General features: G+C 40.2%; 1 protein-coding gene across 2 annotated transcripts in view; it reads right to left on the bottom strand.

Moving 5' to 3' along the window:
- The window catches only part of SH3YL1 (SH3 and SYLF domain containing 1), an 87,810-nt gene extending 63,811 nt beyond the window's left edge, over positions 1-23,999 (bottom strand). For both annotated transcript variants that reach the window (XM_089777065.1, XM_089777064.1), the window contains exons 1-5: positions 23,663-23,999; positions 12,561-12,671; positions 11,447-11,560; positions 7,899-7,963; positions 2,938-3,050 (exon numbers count right to left, since the gene is read on the bottom strand). In XM_089777065.1, coding sequence (XP_089633191.1) covers positions 2,938-3,050; positions 7,899-7,963; positions 11,447-11,560; positions 12,561-12,671; positions 23,663-23,984 — 725 coding nt within the window. In that variant the 5' untranslated portion in view covers positions 23,985-23,999. The remainder of the gene's footprint in view (positions 1-2,937; positions 3,051-7,898; positions 7,964-11,446; positions 11,561-12,560; positions 12,672-23,662) is intronic.
- Positions 24,000-25,728: the final 1,729 nt, after the last annotated feature.

Below are 25,728 nucleotides of genomic sequence, written 5' to 3'. Positions count from 1 at the left end.
GTCAAGGTGGACAACATTATTGGACCTAACCAAGTGAGTTATAAGATCAAGAACACATATTCCTGCGCATCCAGAAATATAATCTACGCTATCATGTGCCGAAAGTGTCCGTCTGCTATGTACATTGGACAAACATCTCAGACACTTCGCCAAAGGATTAATGCCCACAAAACAGATATTAGACAAGATCACAAAGAGAAAACAGTTTCTTGCCACTTTAACCAGAAAGGACACTCTCTAAATGACTTAGCCACCTGCATTCTGCTACAAAGACCTTTTACATCTGCACTTGAAAGGGAATCCTCTGAACTGTCATTCATGTTAAAATTCGACACTTACCACCAGGGACTTAACAAGTCTTTGAACTTTCTCACCCATTATCAAGACAGTTTCCCCAATTATCACCTGTAATACCATTAACTCACAAACATCCCACTCTCCCTACCTTTAATATCAGCAATTCACAGACACTTACCTTCCTTCCTCCCCCTTCCCACCCCCCCGCATCCTCCTTCTGTTCTGCAATGTGATTTGTCCTTTTCATATTTGTTCATTTTTTTAAATTGTATCCTTTGGTATATATGGTTGTGACTACTTTCTTCCACTATTTGATCTGAGGAAGTGGGTCTGGCCCACGAAAGCTCATCATCTAATAAACCATCTTGTTAGTCTTTAAAGTGCTACATTGTCCTGCATTTTGCTTCAAGGTGGACAACATCAGACTTGCTGGAGTCCAGGGCAGAAGCCACGAGGCCCCACCACCTGTGTCTGAATTAGAATTCTGAAATTTTATTTTGAGTGGCATGCGGTTGCAAGCAATTGTCCTGTTTGCTTCCCTCTAATTCTGGCCCTGGCTTTTATATGCAGAAAAACACTTGTTATAGATGGGCCAAGCATCATTTTTATAGTATGATGGAGGGAACTCATGTGGAAAAAAGGTTGAGAACCCCTGTCACACTCAATTATGGAGTAAGCTTGCTAATAGCTCCCAGCTTCTAGAAAAGAGAGGCTAGAGATGTTCTTAGAGGATAGGTCCATCAGTGAACTTAACAGATTTTTGTAACGGTTATAATTGTGGCTTTCAAAAGATCTCCACGCAAAAAGAGTTCCACAGGTTGACTGTATTTTGTGAAAAATACTTCCCTTTATTTGTTTTAAGCCTGTTACCTATTAATTTCATTTGGTGACCCCTAGTTGTTATGTTATATGAAGGAGTAAGTAATATTTCCTTATTCACTTTCTCCACAGCAGTCAAGAATGTATAGACCTCTACCATATCTCTCCTTAGTCATCTCTTTTCCAAGCTGAAAAGTCCAAGTCTTTTAATCTCTTCACATAGAAAAGCAGTTCCATACTCCTAATCATTTTATTTGCCCTTTTCTGCATCTTTTTTTTAGATGGGATGGTCAGATTTGCATGCAATATTCAATATGTGAGTGTAAATGAACTTATATTGAGGCATTATATTTTCTGTCTAGTCCTTTTTTAATGGTTGCTAACATTGTTAAGGGGTGGGTTTTTTGTTTTTTGTTTTTGATTGCCATTGCATATTGAGTAGATATCTTTGGTATTTCCAAAATTTCTCTCGAATGGGAAAAGCTAATTTAGAATTCACCATTTTGTATGTATATTTGGAATTATGTTTTCCAACATGCATTACTTTGCATTTATCAACACTGACTTTCATCTGTCGTTTTGTTGCCCAGTCACCATGTTTTCTGAGGTTCCTTTGAAACTCTTGACAGTATTTTTGGACTTAACTATTTTGAATAATTTTGGAAATATGCCACTTTTCCAGAACATTTATCAATGTTCATGGCCCAAAGGGGAGAATGGGGACTTGAAGAAACAGAAATACAACTTCCATGAGGTAGCAAACATAACCGAATCAAAATATTTAATTTTGACTGCAATTATTTTTTTCAGTTTATGGAGTTTCTTTAAACCAAAACTCTGTGAAAAGCAGGCACTTTTCACAAAATTGTTTAATACATAATTTTCTATTAAAAAGTAGGTTTGACAAAAATTTGACAAAGTTAGCAGTTAAACAATTGGTCAACAAACAAATGACCACATCAGAATAAAAGTTAGAATGTTCTCCACAGTGATTTCTCTCATGCAAAAGACTGAGTGAAAAAGACCATAAGTTAATCTAGTTCTATAACTTAGGGTCCTCCACTAAGAACTTCCTATACTAATTTGCAGATGTTCAAATTTAGGGCCTTTGTGAACCTACCTGATGTTTTCTCTCTCTGTTATATGCAGAAATAGGCAAGTAATACCTCTTCCCACCTACAAACAATCTCCATCTAAACTAGACTGAACTTCTATTACATTGCTCTTTCCCATTGCTTTCTGCAGGCCTGGTTGAGAGAAAGGGAAGACCTGACAGAGCCTATGTGTACATTACTGTAGAAAGTGGACCCTAGGTACGCAATTCCAGCTATATGAATAATGTACCTGGAGTCAACATACTTTATTTCAAATGACTGTGGGGTGCACAATGTATCTTAGGTCAAGTTATGATGGGGTATCAATGGGAGAAACTCTCTTGTTGATTTACCTAGCTCTTCTGGTCAGGGATAAAGCACAGGGTTGACTGCAGAATGACTTGCAGTTGCTCTGGAAGGTTCTTTACTAAACCCACTAAATCGACCACTGGTGGATCGATCTGAAAGCAATTATTCCTGCTGTAGGGTAGATATAGTCTGAGACTGCACAATCTGTGTGTAATTAAACTGGCATATTATATCACTGGTCAAGTGAACAAAAGTATTAAGAGTACTTCTGGTATTCAGGTAAAGGAAAGAATATTTTATTCTAACAAACTACTTAGTAATTTAAGTAAAACTTACAAGTATATTTTAAATAGGATTATGGAAGTACACTTTTGTTAATGTACATATTTAAATAATTTTATATGTTAATGATACTCACCTCCCCAAAGGCCCAATTGCCACTGTACAATTTCCTCCAAGTGTAAGATTGCCACCTTTCGCAAAAGCTTCAACTGCTCTTTCATGGTTCAATATTATCACTAAATCTGAGACCTATAAATCAAGTAAAAACAACTGTTTGCGCTATTTAGAGCAAATATTTGAAAGTTCATCTCTCTCAAGAAAGAACGAACATAAACATGCAAATCTGCAGGTGAGCAAGAACACAGGGGTATATTAAACATTTTCTAGAGTTAACCAGCTTTAATATATCCACCCAGTGAAAAATTAGATTAAGAAATTGAGCACTTGTATTACTTTTGACCATTTAAATATTGTGACCACATGACCAAGGATGCAGCAGACACATTTTTGTCGTTGCTATTCTCTCTTCGCTTACCATTCACCTGTCCTGAAAGAAGGAAGCAATAGGAAAAAGAAAAAAAAAGCCATTTAGGAAAATACCTATGATTATGGTTTCCCATTATCAATGGAAACATTTTCTAGCCACAGCAAGTGAATTATGGTGGTTTGCCAATTAAATGAGACACCAGGCTGACACTAATCCCTGAAAAGATAATGGAGCCGCTGATACCGATTAAATGCTTATTAAGAATGCTTTGCAAAAAGCACAGGCTGGCTGGCTAGGTACATGCTAGTGCAGGGTTATAGCACATGGCACTACATTCCACAAAGCCGCCCAAGGAGTCTGCTATAATTTAGATAGCCTTAGAGAGCAATGAAAGCCTATGTCTGCACTACCAGATTATTTATTTCAAAATAATAACTCCTGAAATAACTCTTTCAAAAGAAGCTTATTCCTCTTCATAAGCAGGAGTTAATATTTCAAAATAACAAGCCCACTATTTTGAAATAGCAGGCTTCGTAGTGTGTTCACTTGCCTTGTTATTTCGAAATAACTCCCCAGTGTAGACATGCTCTAAATTACATTTGTGGCATTTCCAGTGACTTGGGTGGCCCAGGATCACAAAGGTAGAATGACTAATCAGTAGGCTCCCACTTTTTTGGGCTGTGAATTTCATCCAAGGGAAGCAAACAGCACAGCAATATTAAAACTTTTATTCTAACTAAAATAATGGAACAAACATAAAGGACAATTCTAATTAGGCTTGGTCTACACTACATTGTTTGTGTCAAATAATTATGGCACTGTCTACACTACAATGTTGATTTTGCTGAAGTCACCACTAAGCCCACGTAACTGCACAATAAGAGGTGTAGTGCTTATGTTGATGTAGTGAGGGTGACCCAATGCCCATGTAGACAGTGCATTACTTACATAGCTTATTGGCGGTCAGTCCTAAGAAGAGCTAACGGATGAAACCCCCCACACCAATACAGTCTGGCACCAACAGCTTGAGATGTCAGCCAGGGATGCCAGGCTCCAACTGACAGTGTCCTACAATGCCCCACAACAGTTGGTGTAAGTACTCCTGGTGAGAATGACCAGCACTGACAGATGTGGATAACCACTTTAATTAGCGCCACTGCTATAATTAAAGTCAACTTAATTTTGTAGGGTAGAGAACCCCTCAGAGAACCCTGACCAGTAAGCAGGCTGAGCTTTTTTTAAGATATCACATGGACTGCATTTTCCACTCACAGAAAACCAGGCTGGGAGAGTGGAATCATCCAATGTGAAAGCTGCCAGTTAGTGGAATCTCTCAGGCAAGCATGTGGAAGAGCTATAGGAGGAAGTAGCTAGGCTGAGGTTCATCTGTGCCCATGAGAAAGTCCTCAGGAATATTCACGTGGAGACATCCAAGGCTAAGGAAGCAGTCCAGCTATAGGAGATTGCTGTCACACCACTAGAGGAGGAAGTGTTGGGCTCTGTCAGACAGAGGACAATAGGAGCAGCTTACTTCTTACATTCAACCCTTCCCATATGGTGATGGAGAACCATTATACTGCTCTGCCAGCAAGAGATGAGGTATCACCCCCTAAGGTGGAGGAGAAGCTGTATACCCCCAAGGCTGTGAGGCCTGTAGCCATCATTCCCAGAAGGAAATGCAGAGTAGAGGTGATCGGAGATTCAATTCTGAGAAGGGGATGGACACACCTATCTGTTGTCCTGACATGGCATCCCAGTAGATAGGCTGCCTGTTGGACCCACACGCAAAACATTATGGAGGGATTGTCGAGAATCACATTTTACTGAAAATATAAAAATCATGGCTCCCTGAGTGACTGACCTTCAGGGAATAAACAAGTTTAAGAAATAGTCCTTTGTTTACTACTTCGCTAATAGTAAGGATTCTATCAGGTTCAGAACTACATAAACACACACTAGAGAAGAACTCTTATAGACAGGCTTGGCAGAATTTCATCTTCATAATTGACAGATAATACATTGATATTTATTTTAAAGATTTTATTGACTGTAATGCTTATAGTTGTGAGAAATTATGGGGTTCCAACAACTATTTAACCATAAATGCTGAGATTCAGCAACTAAAGTTTTAAAACCTTTAAAACAAAAACTGTCAACATCACATCTAAATATTCAAAGTAAATATTCTTAATTCAACAAATCAGACATGTTTGTACTAATCCATTTGTATCAAGCCTAATTTAAAAGTCTAAATTACTGGATTTTTTTATTCTAATAAAGCTTCTCAGGCATTTTTCTTACTTTGCTAGGTGTACATTTTTATGATCAATGGAATTTTTGTCAATCTGTGTATAGTAAAATTTATATTCACAACACTTACATAGAATTAAGTTATATGAGCTGAATAATTATTGGAACAAAATGTGCCATATGAACAGCCAATTGCATATAAGGAAAGTATACCAAGATACTGGAGGAGCTAGGAAGAAGGAAATTCTCGAAGTGCTCCGCCCAGTCCAGTATAATGTGGATGTAAAATATGTAACTTTTTGTAATGTAAGTCTGTAACTTTCAGCTAGTAAAAGTCACGTGACTTAATATGTAACTCTCTGCTGTGTGACTCAGTTGTTCTATGTAACTCTGCTATTGTAAGCCATGTAACACTCAATTAAGTCATGTAAGTTTCAGTCATTGTGAGCCAGCTCAACTTTCTGTTATTATAAACCATGTAACTTTCTGCAACTTTCATGTAATGTTTCAAGTTCTGCAACTTCTTGCAAGCTTTGTAATTGATAATCTTTAAGCTCTATTCCGTGACAAGGGAGTTGGTGGGTGGGTGTGAATGGAGAGAGAGTGTGAATAGGGTAATGTCTGTGCCTTTGAGGAGAGGAGCCATGAGGCTACAGACCTGGAGCCAGGAGCTAGGTGGGGTCTGATCTGATCTTCGCTTGCACATGAAAAAGGAAAGAAATGGAGGTACAGTGAAGATGAGAAGAAGAAATGAATATGCATGAGGCGAAAGAGATCAGAGTGGGCCTCTCGGTGACAGACACAGAGAAAGAACTGAGTGTATGTGAGAGGCCACCCAGCTCAGAAAAGAAGAAAGCATGTAGACCAAGGGCCATATGATTATTCTAGGAGGGGTGGGTGAGATTCTGTGGCCTGCACTGTGCAGGGGGTCAGACTAGATGATCATAATGGTCCCTTCTGACCTTAAAGTCTATGATCAGTTCGCTGGCCCAGACTGGTTACGGCAGGCAGACACACAGCACCCACCATGCTTGGCATCTTCTGCCCTCTCTGTGCAACTCATCACATGTGTAAGTGTATGACTGTCTAGGTGTATGAATGTGGGGGTGCATGTGTGGAGGAGTTCCATTACTTTTTCACTTGATCCAATAGTGGCATTGATTAAATCAGTATATGTGTAACCCTGGATTGGTCTCCTGTGAAATTAGGTAACAAGGTGCTTTGATGCATAAAAATTTACATTAGTGTTACAGGAAGCAGGAGGAAGTCTGTCCTGCACTTTAATCTAAAGAAGTACACACACATATTATACTGTAGTAAGAAAAAGAAAAATCAAGTGTTGTGTGGTTATAGAAATACATATAAAACATACATGCATTAGAATTTGAATGATTAGGCACTTTTTCTTGTCCTGATGGCTCATGTGCACCTTACTTAAAAAGTTGCACCTCTCTGTCAAGAGATATTATTTTTGGCACCACCCCAAGATACAGTACAGCAAGTCTGGGCCTGACATAAATGTAAATTTAAATCCTTGACTGTTACAGCATGCTTTGCAAAGCCAGTAAGAAAAGAATCAAAATATGTGTTTTTCTCTAGAGACCACTGTAAGAAACCTTACACATTTTACATTGGGTGCCTCTCACTATAGCAGAGAATATTTCACCTCTGGCACTGAGAAGTTTATTACTTCATTTTCTAATGTTCAGAAACAGCGCACACTATTTAAGAGCAAATTTACTGTTGATATATGCTAAAGTGATTTTCATGTAAAACTTAAATTTTTTGTTAATTAATGTAATCCATTGTAATCACTTAGCTAGCTTTAACTTTAAAAAAGGGCAGCTTTGCTTATTTGTTTTTATGTAAGTTACCTTCACTTGCTCCCATCAATTTTTTTTGTACTATAGTTCTTCTTACTATTTAGCACACCCAGCTATCTCATGTCATGTTATCTGCAAACAAAATCCGTATCTAATCCCATGAAGTCCAAATACAAAATATTCCATCACCTTTATTTCGCTTCTTTATCACAGATACAGTGTTTATTTATCAACAGACCACTTGTTTCTTTAGTTGATGCTTAATTGTACTTCAGTTAATTAGCAAAGACATCAGATAAGTTCAGTTAACACAGAGAGCTAATAATGTATCTATTAGTGGCTGGATCTTTTAAATCCCATCCAAAACATATCATTTTATGAAAACATGAGAAAATTCATACTGTGCATGTATAATTGCAAAATAAATTTTAGTTATGGTTCATGTACACTGAAACAATGCATATTTCTACACATTATGGATGTAGCATAAAGACCTCTACTTTTGTAAGATATTACAATTTTATTATTCTCCCTTACCTCAATTCCAATTTCAAATCCACCACCAAGGCCAGCAATCCCTATTGCAGAAGGAGGAGACCAACCTGACTCACCCAAAATAAGATACATGTTACAAAATTTCAGCAATATACCCATTTAAAAGCAGTATAGAAACTAAAGGTCAACTAATCCATTATGAAAAATAATACAAGTCATTGTATTTGACATCCAAATCTTCAAACTGAAACCTAAAAAAAAAAAAATTACTAAGCTAAATACATTTTCTCTTGGTTTTGAAATGTGCCTGAGAATTTGAGTGCTTTTTGACTGAGTTTGACAGTCATGTTTTCAAAACAAAAACTGCTTTTCATGAAAAGCACGTGGAGAACTGGCAAAAGCAAGTAGATAGCAAGTGAAACCAGTGCTACATGCGGGCAGTTTATTTGATATATTTTTTCTTTACTGTTGCAATATTATTTTATTGAATTTCAATAGTTAAAAGGACATTGTTACTGAAAAAATACTGAACATTGGAAATTCCACTGTAATTCTGATTACTATTTCAAAGACACCACTATTTACAATAAAGAACTCTTACTTTAGGCCAACTGTCTGCAATTTGTTTTAATATATTAAGGTGCATGTTTTCAAAAGCATCTTTCAAACATCATATATTTAGGTTCAGTTAATCTTTTGAATACCAATACTTCATAAAGGTATCGCAATACTTCACACAGAACATTGGTGGTTTGACAATTTGAAGTTTTATGGGGTGCATCAATGTAGTTAACATTTGGTTTTGCTTACCTTTAGTAGTGGTCATGTATTTCTGCTAACCGTTATTTCTCATTGCTAAGCTTTCGTGTCTTTCACAACATTTTTGTAAACAAAGAATCAGTTCTCATATTTAAACTGATCATTAGAGCAGACATCTATTGCACACTAAATATCTTCATTAGCTAAGATGAACTATTTCATAATACCGTGGCAAGTTTCTGCATATTAAATTCCTAATGCGTATTACCTAATGTAATTTATTGTAATACTTGTACTGGTAAATATAGATTTTAAAACACAAACCACACTATTTTAAATTATAAATCAAGAGACAAATAAGCCTTGCTAGCTGAGTAACAGGAGAGGCATGATGAGTGTCAAACTCCACCAAGCATTGTGAAAAAGGCCATAACTAGGGCAGGGCAAGCAGCAGTTGCCCAGGGCATAAAGTCATGGAGGAAAAAAAATGGGAAAGAAATATGCCCCAGAAATATGCTTGCTAACCCCAGTGCTAAAATGCCTTGTTATAGCTCTGCTCCCAGCATTTCAGTGTAGCTCGGCTTCTGACTTAGGGCTTTGTCCATGACAGAATACTTGAAATTATGTAACTAAGAGCTGAACTATAACCTCTCAACCTAACACAGGTGAAGAAATATTAAGAATATCACAATGCTTATAGTTTTGGTACCCAGTAGACATGACCTTCAATTCAACACTCAACTATTTTACAACTTATTTTCTGGACATAATTCCTACCTGCCCCTCAATACGTCTGAGCCAGTACACTTGGTTATTTGCAAGTAAATTCTTCCATTCTGGGTAGCATTCCCATGCCTGCTGACAGCAATTCAGTGTCCCAGGGCAGAAAAGTTAATGACCCCCCTAGAAAGGGATGGCCAAGGTTTATGACACTACTGCATTATCAAAGAGATTAAAAAAAATAGAGGGCCCCCCCCGTGTAAATTATTGTATTTAATTTTATTGTTAAATAAATTGTGAGTTTAAATATAAGATGTAGAATTTATTATGAATTATATATTTTAAATAAATAAATATATTATGGAATGAAATTAATATATACAACATTTAAAGAATCACAAAGTAAGAAAACACCTAATGTATCAATTATTTGAGATTCATATGTAAGGTAAAAATAAGGGAAAAACTGATATACAAGATTTTAATTGAATGTGAACAACATATTTACAATTTACAAGTGTTATACTACTGGTGGACATCAATAACCAGAGGAAATGAGGAAATGGCAGGCATGGTATGCCCCATTTACTGGGAGATCTCTGAGGAAGCTCAAGAGGCAAAGGGAAAAGCCACACCTTTGCTGAGCAGTGGAGGTGGCCCACCATAGTGCGCTTTCAACCAGTGCCAGAAGTAGCGAATGGGGGAGCTAGTTCTGGCTGTGTCTAAGCAAAGTTGAGCAGCTCAACTGAGTGACTGAACTTGCTGCCTTGTATTTGGCGAGGAGCTATGGCCTTGGAGGTGGGGGGGAAAATGTGGAATCTGGTAGCACAGAGGGAGCTTGTTTCTCTTTAAAGTCTCCCTGCTCTCAGCTCCACTGCTGCAAAGACATCATGGCAGGCATAGTGGCACCCAACAGCCAAAGGCAGAAAGTTCCACAGACCCTAGGCTGTTGCTGCTGACTCTGTCAGACCAGCAGGGTGCAGCAATGCTCTGGCAAACCTTACTATCACAAACAACGAGGTACAGCATTTTTTAATCCCATTTTTTATTTAAAAAATATATGTTCCCTATCCCAACCACCTGGGTCTTTTTAAATAGCTGGCCTTATGAGCATTGACCCCTTCGCCTTCTCTGTGGGCAGGCTTGAGCTCTCCTAGAATAATGATCATGCAAGTGCACTTCATAAAGATTGACCTGTATAAGATTTTCTTCCTACGCAGTGCTGCAAAAGGCCATTTAAATTTATTAATTTTTAAACTGGAGTGTTTTCCAAGCATAACATAAAAATAACCTATGAACTATATTTGCAAAATATCACACAAATTATAATGATGATAATATGTGGATATCCTACTAGGTTAAAATATTACAAGAGATACTAACTTTCATGCTTTAATATCACTATGGTGATATTCCACATTACAATAAAACCTATATTATCCAGTACGCTCGGGGATTAGGGTGTTCCGGTTATCTAAAAATTCCGGTTATCTGAGGGTCCCATCACCCTAGGAAAAACCAATGGATAGTAATAGTAAAACTCAAATTTTTAATATTAGTAGTTTTGTACTATGAGGCAGTTGGTCTCACATTTCTATTTTGAGTTAAAGATGATTAGTACTACTTAAATAAAAAAATGTTAAGCCAATCATGGTAAACCAAGCTAAGCCTGTGCACCTGAAGATGTGAGTTTTGTGGCTGGGGGCAATGCAGGTTAACAAAGTTTTCTGGTTAACAGAGTGCCAGATAACAAAGGGTTCACTGTATTTCAAAGGCTCTAGCACTAACTATTATTACACTGCACATGCACTAGAAAACATTGTGCTGTTTTCCAGCAAAGATGCTACATCCAGTCAACAGTTGCAAGGTTGCTGAAGAACACACAACAATTTTTCTAATGTCAAAATCAGCCTTAGAGACAGACTACTTACTGGACTAAACAGATCACTGGTTTGATTCAGTATGACATTTCCTATGTTCCAGTTTATTAAAAAAAGGGGGGGTGGGGAGAAGGAAGGAAGAAAAATGAATTACACTTATATTGAAGTTTCCCCTGAGGTAGAAAAGATAAACACTATAATTCTTTGTTTGATTGAGAAACGGCAACTTACTTCCATTAGGAAGACGTGCTAATACAACTCCGCTGCCTCCACGAGCAGTTACCAAAAATCCAGCTTTGATAACAGACAAAATTGCAAGTCCTTTAGCTTTAGCTATTACATTGGCTGAAAAAAAAAATCAGTTAAAATTAGCATTTTCAAAAAAACCATAAAGAACATACTAAAACACATTCATGACTTAAAAAAAAAAAAAAAAGCCATAAGTTTAACAAGTTTGAGAAAGAAAAAAAAGACAGTGCTATAGTAAGCTATATTAGTGAAATACAAAAAAGAAATGGAGACTTAACAACCCTGCCTAGATGGATTTTTTCAAGTGGACAATTTTTATAGAACATAGTATGTGTTAATCTGTAATAATTGTTATTCAATATTTGGGATCATAAAAGAAAATGTAGTCTTATTATCTCTTTTGGAACACAGCTAGTTTAAAATTCAAAGAAAACATGGAATATGAGATAAAGAGGAGAAATTGGAACACGAGGGGCGTGAGGAGGGTGGGTGGCAAGAGACAGACATAACAGGAAAAAGAAGGGCCATGGGAAAGAGTCAGATGGCCTGATTCTCCTCTTACATCAGTATAAAACTGGTATAACTCCACTGACCTCCGTTTTGATTTAGATTATAAAAATAATCTTTAGATGTGATTTTCTTTATATAATATTTTCAAAATGCATATATAAAGGCTACAGTTCTATCCTGAGGACTCTGGTTGTACTAAAACTACTACAGATGTACAGGTTTTAATTATTATATTTGATCCTCTTTACGTGCCAGTCTATACCAGGCTAATATGGAGATGTCTTCCACAGCATGCAGAGGTCCACCTACATTGCCATTCAAACAATAGTTTCTGCTAATTGAGGTAAGGGAAGGGGGGAGATAAGCCATGAGAAGGATTCAGCACAAGACCTCTGGATGAGACTGAATTTTACATAACAGTAAATTCAGTTGACAAAAATTATAGCTTGAGGTCCAAATTTTTATTACACTTGGAGAACATGTACAATGAACATACTGGGTAGTGAAGAAAACAATAGTAATTTTGCTCAAGAGAATTCTGGAGAAGTGGGCCTTTCAACTACAACAAATTTGTATCTCTGCTAACCTGGTATGATCTTATCAGGTCCATTTCCGGAAGTTATTTCTGTAAATTCTCGTAATATTTTGGATGCCTTTTTTGCTTCTGACCTCAAGTTGGAAGGTATAGGATTATTCACTGTAAAACATAATAAACAAATATATAATGTGACTATTGAAATTATATTCTTGCAATCACAATGTAAGAGAGTTCACCTGTTTTCACCAGTTTGTATTTTTAAAGTGACAAGAGCAACCTAACACAAACCAATGCAATCAGAATAAATGTGTAGGTAGGAATCCTAAACAATATAGCAATCACTGAATAATGATACACTAAAAACAAGAAATAGTCTCCACTTTTCTCTGTGCTTTATACCATCAGTATTATTCTGTTAAGTCAGAAGCCCTTTTTATTTAAAAACCCTAAAAGTGAACAAATTCAGTCTATTGTGGACTAAAAGGCGGGGAAGTGGGGAGAGGAGCAAATTTCCAAAGGGAAAAGGACACTTACTCAACAGCAATTTCTCTTTCATACCAAGAGTCTCCAGTTGAAAAACTTCTGTCAATTTCAACTGTGGAAGTGTAACATAGGGAGAGGGACACCTTTACATGAAGGAAAAACCCTAAATCATTTACGATTTTGTGTGTCCAAACATCAGCATTAACTCTACCCTGGAAACACACCAGGTAGCCAATTTTTAAAAAGAATGACAATTACATTTAGATATTTGGTCAGTATTTTAACCTCCCTCTATAGATGGCATGCATCATGGATTTGATACAAGCATTCAACTGTAGATAAATTACTCAGAAAAGGTTATGTACCCTTACTTGTATTTTTAAATACAAATTTTCTTACTGGCAACCAATTATTAAAACATTTTTTAAAATTTCTATGAAGAGTTCTACAAAAGGTGAGTCCAATCCACAATCCCTTTTTAGTAGGTCTGATCATATTTCTACAACTTAGAGGATTGAAAACTTCATTGAGAGAAGGAGGATACGATCTGTCTTCCACAGAACATCTGTCCCAGGCCTTGTCTACATGAGAAAATGTGTAGAGTTTATCTTTCAGTTTGTCCAGCGTAATCTGCCTTGTATCCACACAAATAATTATTTTTTTGCTTTATCTTGCATTTTATTCCACTATAACTACTCTGGAAGAGGAGAGAGAGCTATTTTGGAATTATTTATATCGCTACGAGGCTTGTACTCCCATTTAAAATTAATGATATGACATCAGGTAGACTAAAAGCTGAAAATACACCACCAATGTTCATAGCGATTATGGGAACAAGAGTTCCATTTTTCAATGCACGTAACCGTAATGAGTTGCTAAAGTTCCTGTATAGGACCAAACCCTCATTAGCGAACTTGCCAAGATGATCAAGCAAATCTTGCATGATCATGAAAATATCACCCTTTTTCTGCTGATCAGCTCCAAGGTCTGCTTGGAGAGTGTATGGGAAAAAGACAAACAGGGGGACAGGCAAATAGACATATGCATTCCATCAGTGGTCCCTATACAATTTGGCAACCCCAAGCAGTCACAGGAGATAATACTCACACATTTGCATTGCCAAGCCATATTATCCAGGGCAATAACACACATCTGAGACAACATCTCCAACAGATGGTTTTCAAAACCAAATTAATTAGCTACTGATTGGTAGCAAAGAATACAAACTTCTGCAAGGTGATGATCATGTTTCTCAGCTTTGAATGGGACTCACACATTGGTGCCATCATTACAGCACTATAGTAAGTTCTGCACACATGACAAAACTCACTCCACTCATGGATGGAAAAAATCTTATAGGGAGCACTGGTTCCAAGCAGATAAATTTGAAAAAGGAAAAACCAAGGACCAGAACCTGCACCGATGTAAATTGTCATTTTGTGTGACTGAATGGCGATGGGCAACTGAAAGTGTAAAGTAATTAGGACAAAATAGTTTTAAGACAGTAGATGAGGCATTCTCACTGAGCTGAAATGCATCCTGTCATTTCATATTAAGAAATCCTAATTCATGAAATCTGATGAGCACAAACCAGAAAAGATACATTAATTCTTGTCAGGAATCCAGATTATTTCATGCATTTAGTTCCCAACATATATTCTATAACTCATGAACTGGTAACTGCAGATAGATCAAATTATTTCCAGATTTTTACAGTGCTTTTGGAGGGACTTTGGGGAGGATAGCAATAAAAGTTTGAAGCATTCAATGACTTCAGTGATAGTACTTTTTGATATAACTACTTCTATACTTATCAACTCTTCACTGCTGGCTGGTTTGTCAGGGAGAGTTAACCTGACCTCATTAGCAGCTAAAAGAGTAGAGTATAAATCAAATAAGATTTTAAAACATGCTCAGATTAAAATGAACCTTAAAACACAATGTGATAAAATACCTGTATGTTGTCATGGCTAGCACAAAAAAAGTAAAATTCATCCTAGTGCAGAGTCAAGATAAAATACTACTGCTTGGGCCCCCCTGCATGTGGATTAATTTTCTCCCCAACCAATAAATTAGAATAGTAAGAATAAACAAAAAAACCCAAAGACTTGAAATTAACCTTACATGCAGGTATGTGTTGCAATATATTTTGTACAATTACTGATAGCTGATAAATTTACTACTGCTGTACTAATTTTGGAACATACATTGTGAGAGTTGGAGTCCCACCATATGGCCCCAGCTGCCAGAGCGGCCCTGCCTGCCCAAACCTCACTGGCCAGCTGCCCACCATGAGATTCCATCTCTGGCCCCAGCTGGGGCTGCCAGAGCAGCCACTGCCCACCACACGGCTCACAGGTCCAGCTCTGGGGAAGGGCAGAAGCTAGGACTAGGGCCATATGGTGGCTGCCCTGCTGCTCCTGGAGCAGGACAGCTGCCCACCATGTGATCTTGCCCCAGAGCAGTTGAGCAGCCTCTACACACCTCTGCTGAAGAGGTGGGAAGGCCTCAAATTCTTGGTGTGCTCCTGTGCAGATACATACCTTAGAGGGAACACTGCTTGTAACTATTTTTAATTCTATTCTTCATACTTGAACTCACTCTCCTTTTGTTAATAAACTTGTTTTACATTTAATCTAAAGCAACCAAGTGCTGAACATTGAATTGAACTGATCGTTAATTCTAGGTCAGTGGTCTCTAACACAGTGCCCGCAGGGGCATTTGTGTGTGCCCGCCAAGTGCTCGGGGCTAGCCTGGCTCCGGACACGTGGCACATGCGCTGGCCTCGGGCGCATAATGCACGGTGAGCGCCGGCCCCGGGCACGCGGTTACGTGCCAGCCCCGGGTGCGCATCTATGGGGGGGGGGGGGGGGGAGGGCGCCAGCCCCGGGCGTGCGGCGAAGTGACCATCCATGCTCCGGGCATGCGGCGCATGGGGAGCGCCGGCCCCGGGCGCACGGCTATAGGGGGGAAGGGGCGCCATCCGTACTCCGGGTGCACAGCGCACGGGGAGCGCCAGCCCCTGGTGCGCGGCTATGGGGGGGCGCCAGTCCCAGGCACTTGGCTCATGGGGGTGTGGTATATGCGCAGCCCCGCCCCCAGGTGCACGAGTGTCCCCACCCTCTGGTGCCCGGCAACGCCAAATGCTTGGGGAGCACTGCTCTAGGTAAAGAGAAAAGGTCTGCAGATTGTCTCTTTAAAGAAGAAAAACCTTACTATTCACTTGAAAAAAGAGGGAGGTTGACTTTAGAGAGCATACAGTTTGGATGTAAATTTGAAGCTCAAGGAGGGTAACAAGGTCATTTTGTCAGGTGTAATTAAGGCTAATGGAGGCCAAGGTGTAGCTGTGGTGTTTTGTTTTGTTTTTTTAAATAAAGGTGGCTAGATTTAGAGCTACTGGCCCGGAGATGCTTGTGTCACAGGCTCCCAAAACATATTTGTACTGGCTTGGTATATCCAGACATTAGAGCTACAGCAGAAAAGCATTATAAGATTCCCAGGGTCATAGGACAAAGTGATTACAACACCTCACTGGTCTGAACCGTATACCAAAAAATAACAGGGACATTAAATTAAAAGTTGGGAAACTCAAAATCAATAAAAGAACATGCTTTTTCACATGACTGTATAGTGGAGTTCCTTGATATAGTGGAGATCTTTGAAAAATCATGGAAGACAGAGGAGATACCAGAAGACTGGAAAAGGGCAAATATTGTGCCCATCTATAAAAAGGGGAATAAAAACAACCCAGGAAACTACAGACCGGTCAGTTTAACGTCTGTACCAGGGAAGATAATGGAGCAGGTAATTAAGGAAATCATATGCAAACACTTGGAAGGTAATAAAGTGATAGGGAATAGCCAGCATGGGTTTGTGAAGAACAAGTCATGCCAAACTAATCTGATAGCTTTCTTTGATAGGATAACGAGCCTTGTGGATAAGGGAGAAGCGGTGGATGTCATATACCTAGACTTCAGTAAGGCATTTGATACAGTCTCACATGATATTCTTATTGATAAACTAGGCAAATATAACTTCGATAGGGCCACGATAAGGTGCGCGCATAATTGGCTGGATAACCGTAGTCAGAGAGTTGTTGTTAACGGTGCTAAATCCTGCTGGAAAGGGATAACAAGTGGAGTTCCGCAAGGGTCTGTTTTGGGACCCGTACTGTTCAATATCTTCATCAATGATGTAGATATTGGGATAGAGAGTACGCTTATTAAGTTTGCAGATGATACCAAACTGGGTGGGGTTGCGACTTCTTTGGAGGATAGGAACATAATTCAAAATGACCTTAGCAAGTTAAAGATATGGTCAGAGGTAAACAGGATGAAGTTTAATAAAGAGAAATGCAAAGTGCTCCACTTAGGAAGGAACAATCAGTTCCATACATACAAGATGGGAAGCGACTGTCTAGGAAGGAGCATGGCGGAAAAGGATCCAGGGGTCATAGTGGACCACAAGTTGAATATGAGTCAACAGTGCGATGCTGTTGCAAAAAAAGCAAATATGAGTAAAGGTTGTATCAACAGGTGTGTTGTAAGCAAAACTCGTGAAGTCATTCTGCCGCTCTGCTCTGCACTAGTTAGGCCTCAGCTGGAGTACTGTGTCCAGTTCTGGGCACCACATTTCAAGAAAGAAGTGGAGAAATTGGAAAGGGTACAGAGAAGAGCGACAAGAATGATTAAAGGTCTAGAGAACATGACCTATGAAGCCAGGCTTCATGAACTGGGCTTGTTTAGTTTGGAAAAAAGTAGATTAAGGGGGACATGATAGCGGTTTTCAAATATCTAAAAGGGTGTCACAAGGAGGAAGGAGAAAATTTGTTCCTCTTGGTTTCTGAGGACAGGACAAGGAGTAATGGGCTTAAAGTGCAGCAAGGGAGGTTTAGATTGGACATTAGGAAAACATTCCTAACTGTCAGGGTGGTCAAATATTGGAATAAATTGCCAAGGGAGGTGGTGGAATCTCCCTCTCTGGATATATTTAAGAACAGGTTAGATAGACATCTGTCAGGGATGGTGTAGACGGAGCTTGGTCCTGCCTTGAGGGCGGGGGGCTGGACTTGATCTCTCGAGGTCCCTTCCAGTCCTATGATTCTATGATATGGGAATTGAATACTTACAATGGTATTAAGTGTATCGAAAATGTCTTAATGAATGACAAACATTTTGGAAGGGCTATTAAATCTTGTACTGGGGCTTCAGCTATTCTTTGAATAACAGATCTACTGGAGGATACAGATTGTTCTACTGATGTCCACTACAGGGTTCTTATATCATCCTCTTATGTCTGGTAACTTGGCCACTGTCTACAGACCAGAATGCTGGCCTGACAACATATAGCAGTTCCTGTGCTACTGAACAAAGGCAATGCTATCAATAGTCCCAAAAAGAAAAGTATAGTGAGTGACTTGGCAATCAAAATACTGTATTATGTCTAAAAAAATGGTTTTGGTTTCTGTTGGACTTCTGTAATACAGGTTTGGACCACACCCAAGAAGATTAAGTTGTGCCCTAGAAGAATTCTGAAAGAGGAATCATACAACCATAGAGTTAGAAGAGAACTCAGGAGGTCGTCAAGTCCAGCCTCCTCCCTAAGGCAGGAACAATCCCAACTAAATCAACCCAGACAGAGATTTGTCAAGCCGAGACTTAAAAACCTCTAGGGATGGAGATTCCACCACCTCCCTAGATAACCCATTCCAGTGCTTCAGCACCCTCCTAGTGAAATAGTTTTTTCTAATATCCAACCTTGATCTCTTCCACTGTAACTTGAGACCATCGCTCCTCGTTCTGCCATCCATCACTGCTGTGAACAACCCTTTTCCATCGTCTTTGGAACCTCCCCTTCAGGAAGTTGAAGGCTGCTATCAAATCCCCCCTCACTCTTCGCTTCTGCAGACTAAAACAGACCCATATCCCTCAACCTTTCCTCATAGGCTCCAGCCCCCTAATCATGTTGGTTGCTCTCCGCTGGACCCTCTCCAATGCGTCCACATCCTTTCTATAGCGGGGTGCCCAGAACTAGACAATACTCCAGATGTGGCCTCACCAGAGCCCAATAAAGGGGAATAATTACTTCTCTAGATCTGCTGGTAATGCTCCTCCTAATGCAACCTAGTATGTCATTAGCCTTCTTGGCTACAAGAGCACACTGTTCACTCATATCCAGCTTCTCATCCACTGTAATCCTCAGGTCCTTTTCTGCAGAACTGTTTCTTAGCCATTCGGTCTCCAGCCTGAAATAATGCTTGGGATTCTTCCGTCACAAGAGCAGGACTCTACACTTGTCCTTGTTGAACCTCATCAGATTTCTTGTGGCCCAATCCTCTAATCTGTCTAGGTCATTCGGACCCTATCCCTGCCCTCCAGCGTATCTACCTCTTCCCCTAGTTTAGTGTCATCTGCGAACTTGCTGAAGGTGCAATCCATCCCCTCATCTAGGTCATTAATAAAGATGTTGAACAAAACCGGTCCTAGAACAGATCCTTAGGGCACACTGCTAGAAACTGATTGCCAGCCTGACATGGAGCCGTTGATCACTATCTGTTGGGCTTGACAGTCTAGCCAGCTTTCTATCCATCTTACAGTCCATTTATCTAATCCATACTCCCTTAACTTGCTGGCAAGAATATTGTGGGAGGAAAAAGTCAAGGTATATTACATCCACTGACTTTCCCATATGCACAGAGCCAGTTACTTCATCATAGATGCTAATCAGATTGATCAGGTACGACTTGCCCTTCGTGAATCCATGTTGACTATTCCTGATCACTTTCCCCTCTTTCAAGAGCTTCAAAATGGATTCCTTGAGGATCCCCTCCATGATTTTTCCAGGGACTGAGGTAAGACTGACCAGTCTGTAGTTCCCTGGATTGTCCTTCTTCCCTTTTTTAAAGATGGGCACTACATTTGCCTTTTTCCAATCATCTGAGATCTCTCCCGATCTTCATGAGTTTTCAAAGATAATGGCCAAAGGCGCTGCAATGACATTTGCCAACTCCCTCAGTGTCCTCAGATGCATTAAATCCAGACTCATGGATTTGTGTATGTTTAGCTTTTCTAAATAGTTCCTCACTTGTTTCTTCCCCACCAAGGGCTGTCCACCTCCTTCCCATACTGCGTTACCTAGTGCATTAGTCTGGGGGATGATCTTGTCTGTGAAGACAGAGGCAAAGAAAGCATTAAGTACTTCAGCTTTTCCCACATGTCACTAAGTTACCTCCCTCATCCAGTAAGGGCCCCCACACCCTCTCTGATCACCATCTTCTTGTTAACATGCCTGTAGAAACCTTTCTTGTTACCCTTCACATCTCCTGCTAGCTGCAATTCCAATTGCGCTTTCGCCTTCCTGATAATTCCCCTGCATTCTCGAGCAATATATTTATACTATTACCTAGTCATCTGTCCAAGCTTCCACTTCTTGTAAGCTTCCTTTCTGTGTTTGACTTACCAGGAAAATCCTTGGTGAGCTTAATCTGGTCGCCTACCATATTTGCTTTTCTTGCTGCGCATCAGGATGATTTCTTCTTGTGCCTTCAATAAGCCTTCTTTAAAATACTGCCAGGTTTCCTGAACTCCTTTTCCCTTCATGTAAGCATCCCAGGGAATCCTGCCCATCAGTTCTCTGAGGAAGTCAAAGTCTGCTTTTCTGAAGTCCAAGTTGTGTATTTTGCTACTCTCCTTTCTTCCTTTGGTCAGGATCCTGAAATCTACACATCATGATTACTGCTTCCCAGGTTGTCACTCACCTCTACTTCACCTACTAGTTCCTCCCTGTTTGGGAGCAGGGAGTCAAGCTGTGCATGGCCCCTGGTAGGTTCCTTCAGTTCTTGTACCAAGAAGTTATCTCCAACATTCTCCAAAACATAAGAATGGCAGCACTGGGCCAGACCAAAAGTCCATCTAGCCCAGTAGCCTGTCTGCCAACAGTGGGCAGCACCAGGTGCCCCAGAGGGGGTGGACCGAAGACAATGATCAAGTGATTTGTCTCCTGCCATCCTTCTCCAGCCTCTGACAAACAGAGGCCAGGGACACCATTTCTATCACCTGGCTAATAGCCTTTTATGGACCTAACCCTCCATGAAATTATCTAGCTTCTCTTTAAACGCTGTTATAGTCCTAGCCTTCACAGCCTCCCCTGGCAAGGAGTTCCACAGGTTGAGTATGCGCTGTGTGAAAAAGAACTTTCTCTTATTAGTTTTAAACCTGCTACCCATTAATTTCATTTGGTGTCCTCTAGTTCTTCTATTATGGGAACTAATGAATAACTTTTCTTTATTCACCCTCTCCACACCACTCATTATTTTATATACCTCTATCATATCCCCCCTTAGTCTCCTCTTTTCTAAATGGAAAAGTCCCAGTCGCTTTAACTTCTCCTCATACGGGACCCACTCCAAACCCCTAATCATTTTAGTTGCCCTTTTTTGAACCCTTTCCAAGGCCAAAATATCTTTTTTGAGGTGAGGAGACAACATCTGCACACAGTATTCAAGATGTGGGCGTACCATAGTTTTATACAGGGGCAGTAAGATATTCTGGGTGTTATTTTCTATCCCTTTCTTAATAATTCCTAACATCCTATTTGCCTTTTTGACCACCGCTGCACACTGTGTGGAAGTTTTCAGAGAACTATCCACGATAACTCCAAGATCTCTTTCCTGATTTGTCATAGCCAAATTAGCCCCCATAATACTGTACGTATAGTTGGGGTTATTTTTTCCAATGTGCATTACTTTCCACTTATCCATATTAAATTTCATTTGCCATTTTGTTGCCCAATCACTCAGTTTGGTGAACTTCAAAAAGATCTCTTCACAGTCTGCTTCTGTCTTGACTATTTTGAACAGTTTAGTATCATCCACAAACTTTACTATCTCACTGCTTACCCCTTTCTCCACATCATTTATGAATAAGTTGAACAGGATTGGTCCTAGGACTGACCCTTGGGGGACACCACTAGTTACCCCTCTCCATTCTGAAAATTTACCATTTATTCCTACCCTTTGTTTCCTGTCTTTTAACCAGTTCTCAATCCATGAAAGGACCTTACCTCTTATCCCATGGCAAGGTAATTTACACAAGAGCTTTTGGTGAGGGACCTTGTCAAAGGCTTTCTGAAATTTTAAGTTTACTATATCTACTGGATCCCCCTTGTCCGTATGTTTAACCCCTTCAAAGAACTCTAATAGATTAGTAAGACATGACTTCCCTTTACAGAAACCACGTTGACTTTGTCCAACAAATTATGTTCTTCTACTTGCCTGACAATTTTATTCTTTACTATTGTTTTGACTAATTTGCCCGGTACTGAAGTTAGACTTACCGGTCTGTAATTGCCAGGATCACCTCTAGAACCCTTTTTAAAAACCTCTTGGATTGTCTGTGTACTGGTCTCCCAACAGATGTCAGGGTGATTAAAGTCGCCCATGAGAACCAGGGCCTGTGATCTGGAAGCTTCTCTTAGCTGTCCGAAGAAAGCCTCGTCTACCTCATCCACCTGATCCAGTGGTCTATAGCAGACACCAACCAGAATATCACCCCTTTTGCTTTCACCTCTAAACTTAACCCATAGTCTCTCAACAGGCTTTTCTCCCTGTATATACTGGAGCTCGGAGAAATCATACTGCTCGCTTACATATAATGGAACTCCTCCTCCTTTTCTTCCCTGCCTGTTCTTCCTGAACAGTTTACATCTATCCATGACAGTGCTCCACTCATGCGAGTCATCCCACCAAGTCTCCATTATTCCAATCAAATCATAGTTCTTTGACTAGACCGGGACTTCTAATTCTTCGTGTTTGTTTCCCAGGCTTCTTGCATTGGTATACAAACACCTTAGATAACCAGTTTATCGCCCTACCTTCTCCATTCAAGTCAGTGGTTCTCCTTTGTTGCTCGTTCCTCCTTTTTTTCTTCCTGGTATCCAACTTCCTGGTATCCAACTTCCTCGTTTTCCTCAGGGCTTTGGTCACCGTCCCCCAACGAGCCTAGTTTAAAATTAAAACCCTCCTCACTAGGTCTGCAAGCTTGCCCACAAAGATGCTCTTTCCTCTCATGGTTAGGTGGATCCCATCTCTTCCTAACCATCCTTGTGCCTGAACAGTCTCCCCCATGGTCGAAGAAACCAAAGCCCTCTCTTTGACACTACGTGTGCAACCATGCATTTAATTCCTCAGTTCGACAATCCCTACCTGGACCTTTTTTCTCAACAGGGAGGATGGACGAGAACACCATTTGCGCTTCAAACTCCTTGATCCTTCTTCCCAGCACTACATAATCTGCTGTGACCCGCTCAAGGTCATTCTTGGCTGTATTGTTAGTTCCTACATGGAGAAGCAGGAAGGGGGAGCGATCCAAAGGTTTGATCAGTTTTGGAAGACTCTCAGTAACATCATTGAATGTCAGTTCCTTCTCAAGATTCCAGGCCTGGATGACAGATGGATGACTTTGTCCCTCTTAGGATGGAGTCCCCAACCACCACCACCCATCGTCTTCTTTTGGGGGAGAGTGGGTAGTCGTGAAACCCCCATCCCTAGGACTATGCATCCCATGCCTTCCAGTAGATGGTGTTCCCTTCTGATTTTTTCCCTGAGATGTTCCTGCCAAAGCATTCTCCACCGCAGTGCCTCTGGAGAGAGCCTGAAAGCGGTTACTTACCTCTACAGGAATGGGGATAGCTGAGTCGGCCTCCTTCTTCTGAGGTTACATGCTGCCAGTTCTCTTCCTTGTCCTGTAGTGCCCTCACTGGCTGTTCAGCCTGCTGTGCCTGCAGGATTAAATGCTGCCTTCTGTCGAGGAAGTCTTCATCCTCTCTGATGGAACTTAGGGTTGATACTTGGGCCTCAAGTTCTCTAATTTTTTCTCCCAAAATGGCAACCAGCTTGCACTTAGTGCAGATGAAATCCCTTCTTTCTTCTGGGAAGAAGACAAACATGGTACATGCTGTGCAGGTAACAACAGCAGACTTATCACTATCCATACCTGCCTTCCTTCTGAGAGATTCCTCAGATGTTAAATGCCTCCTTGAAGGGCAAGAAATAATTTTTTTTAAAGGAAAAAGAGCACCCACACTATGGGGGGAGGGGTCTCCCAGGGTGAGCTCCCATGTTGGCTGCTGCCCTGTTCGCTGCTCTCTGGATTCACTCTGGCTGCCTTTTTTTTTTTTTTTTTTTTTTTTTTTAAAAAGGCTAAGACGAGGCCCGGCTAAAGCCTTACCTCTGATGCCATCAAGCCTGAAGCCCCACCAGAACTCAGGAAGTTTTGATAATAGGTTACTAAAAAGATTTTAAAGAATGGTGAGTGTCTCTCACATCCTTCCCAACTCCCTCTCAAAACTCCATTAGCAGCCCCTGTTTGCAAGCTCCCTGGTCGCTGACTCACTGCTTTATAAAGCCGTGGATTGCCTGATAATCAGGGGGAGAGGCTAAGACTCAACCAGTGAGCAAAGGCTTCTAGATTTCGAAACTTAATTAGAAGCTCACAGCTTCCACCTGCCAGTCACAGCACACACTCGGGGAGGGGGTGGGGAGGAGAGAAGAAGAAGAAACAGACACACAAGCTCAGCACACAGCAAGAAACCCCCAAACACAGACACACACTACAGCCAGCCACTTGATGGTATCCTGTGGTTCAGGAGAGGATAGCACATTTTCATAATAGAAAAGCTCACAGAATTTGACTGAGCAAGCAATTCTTATAGATCTGGGCACAACAGGAAAGAGATACAATAGCAACAACAAAAAGAAGTAAGCTCAGGAAATACAGAAAATTGTCCTAAGAAAAAATAGTGTTTCTACAAGTATGATATAGGAATAAGAGAGCTGGTTAAGGATTACACTGAAGCTCTTTGGGACAAAGAATATCCTTCAACCCCTTTTATATGGAACATAGAACAATGGGGAACCAATACTAATGGGAAATCCTAAATGCTACTACAATACGAATAATAAATATTATATTGCTGCTCCATATTAGTTAAACTCCAACAATTTTAATAGGACTACATTGTAATTTGAAAACTAAATGATTTTTCATTGAATTTGCTCAAAGATGTTTACAATATATTTTATTTAATAAACCACAACATGATTGCATACTACTGTAACCAGTGTTCCCTCTAAGCTGCACAGCGGCACAACTTCACAGGTGAAGAGCTGACTGACTGGGAGGGGCTGATTAATCACTTGTGAAGCTGTGATGCTACCAGCTTAGAGGGAACACTAACTGTAAGTCATGTCTGCTTGTTGTGGCACTCTGTCTTCCTCTAGTGGCAATTAGATATTCAAGAGTCTACTACAGCCTCAACTAAGAGAGGTGTGTCTTTAAACTCATGCAGTACTGGCTCATGCATTAAACTTCAAGAGTCCCAGGTTTGATCCTAGCCACCAATGACTTGGGTCTGTTGACATTACGCTACCACAGCAATTTTTGTTCCTAAATATAAATACATTATAGTAAGAAAACTTTTACTTACTTATTTCTCTAGTCAGCATATTCTACCACTCTGGGGCTGCATCTTGATTGGCATGATTTTCCGGAAATGCTTTTAACGGAAAAGTTTTCCATTAAAAGCATTTTCAGAACAGAGCATCTAGATTGGCATGGACGCTTTTCTGCGAAAGCACTTTTTGCGGAAAAGCGTCTGTGCCAATCCAGACGCGCTTTTCCGCAAAAAAGCCCCGACTGCCATTTTCGCGATCGGGGCTTTTTTGCGGAAAACAAAT

Source organism: Pelodiscus sinensis, chromosome 3, assembly GCF_052426305.1.
Source record: "Pelodiscus sinensis isolate ZL-2025 chromosome 3, ASM5242630v1, whole genome shotgun sequence".
Classification (NCBI taxonomy): domain Eukaryota; kingdom Metazoa; phylum Chordata; order Testudines; family Trionychidae; genus Pelodiscus; species Pelodiscus sinensis.
This window is presented reverse-complemented; position numbering and strand designations above follow the sequence as displayed.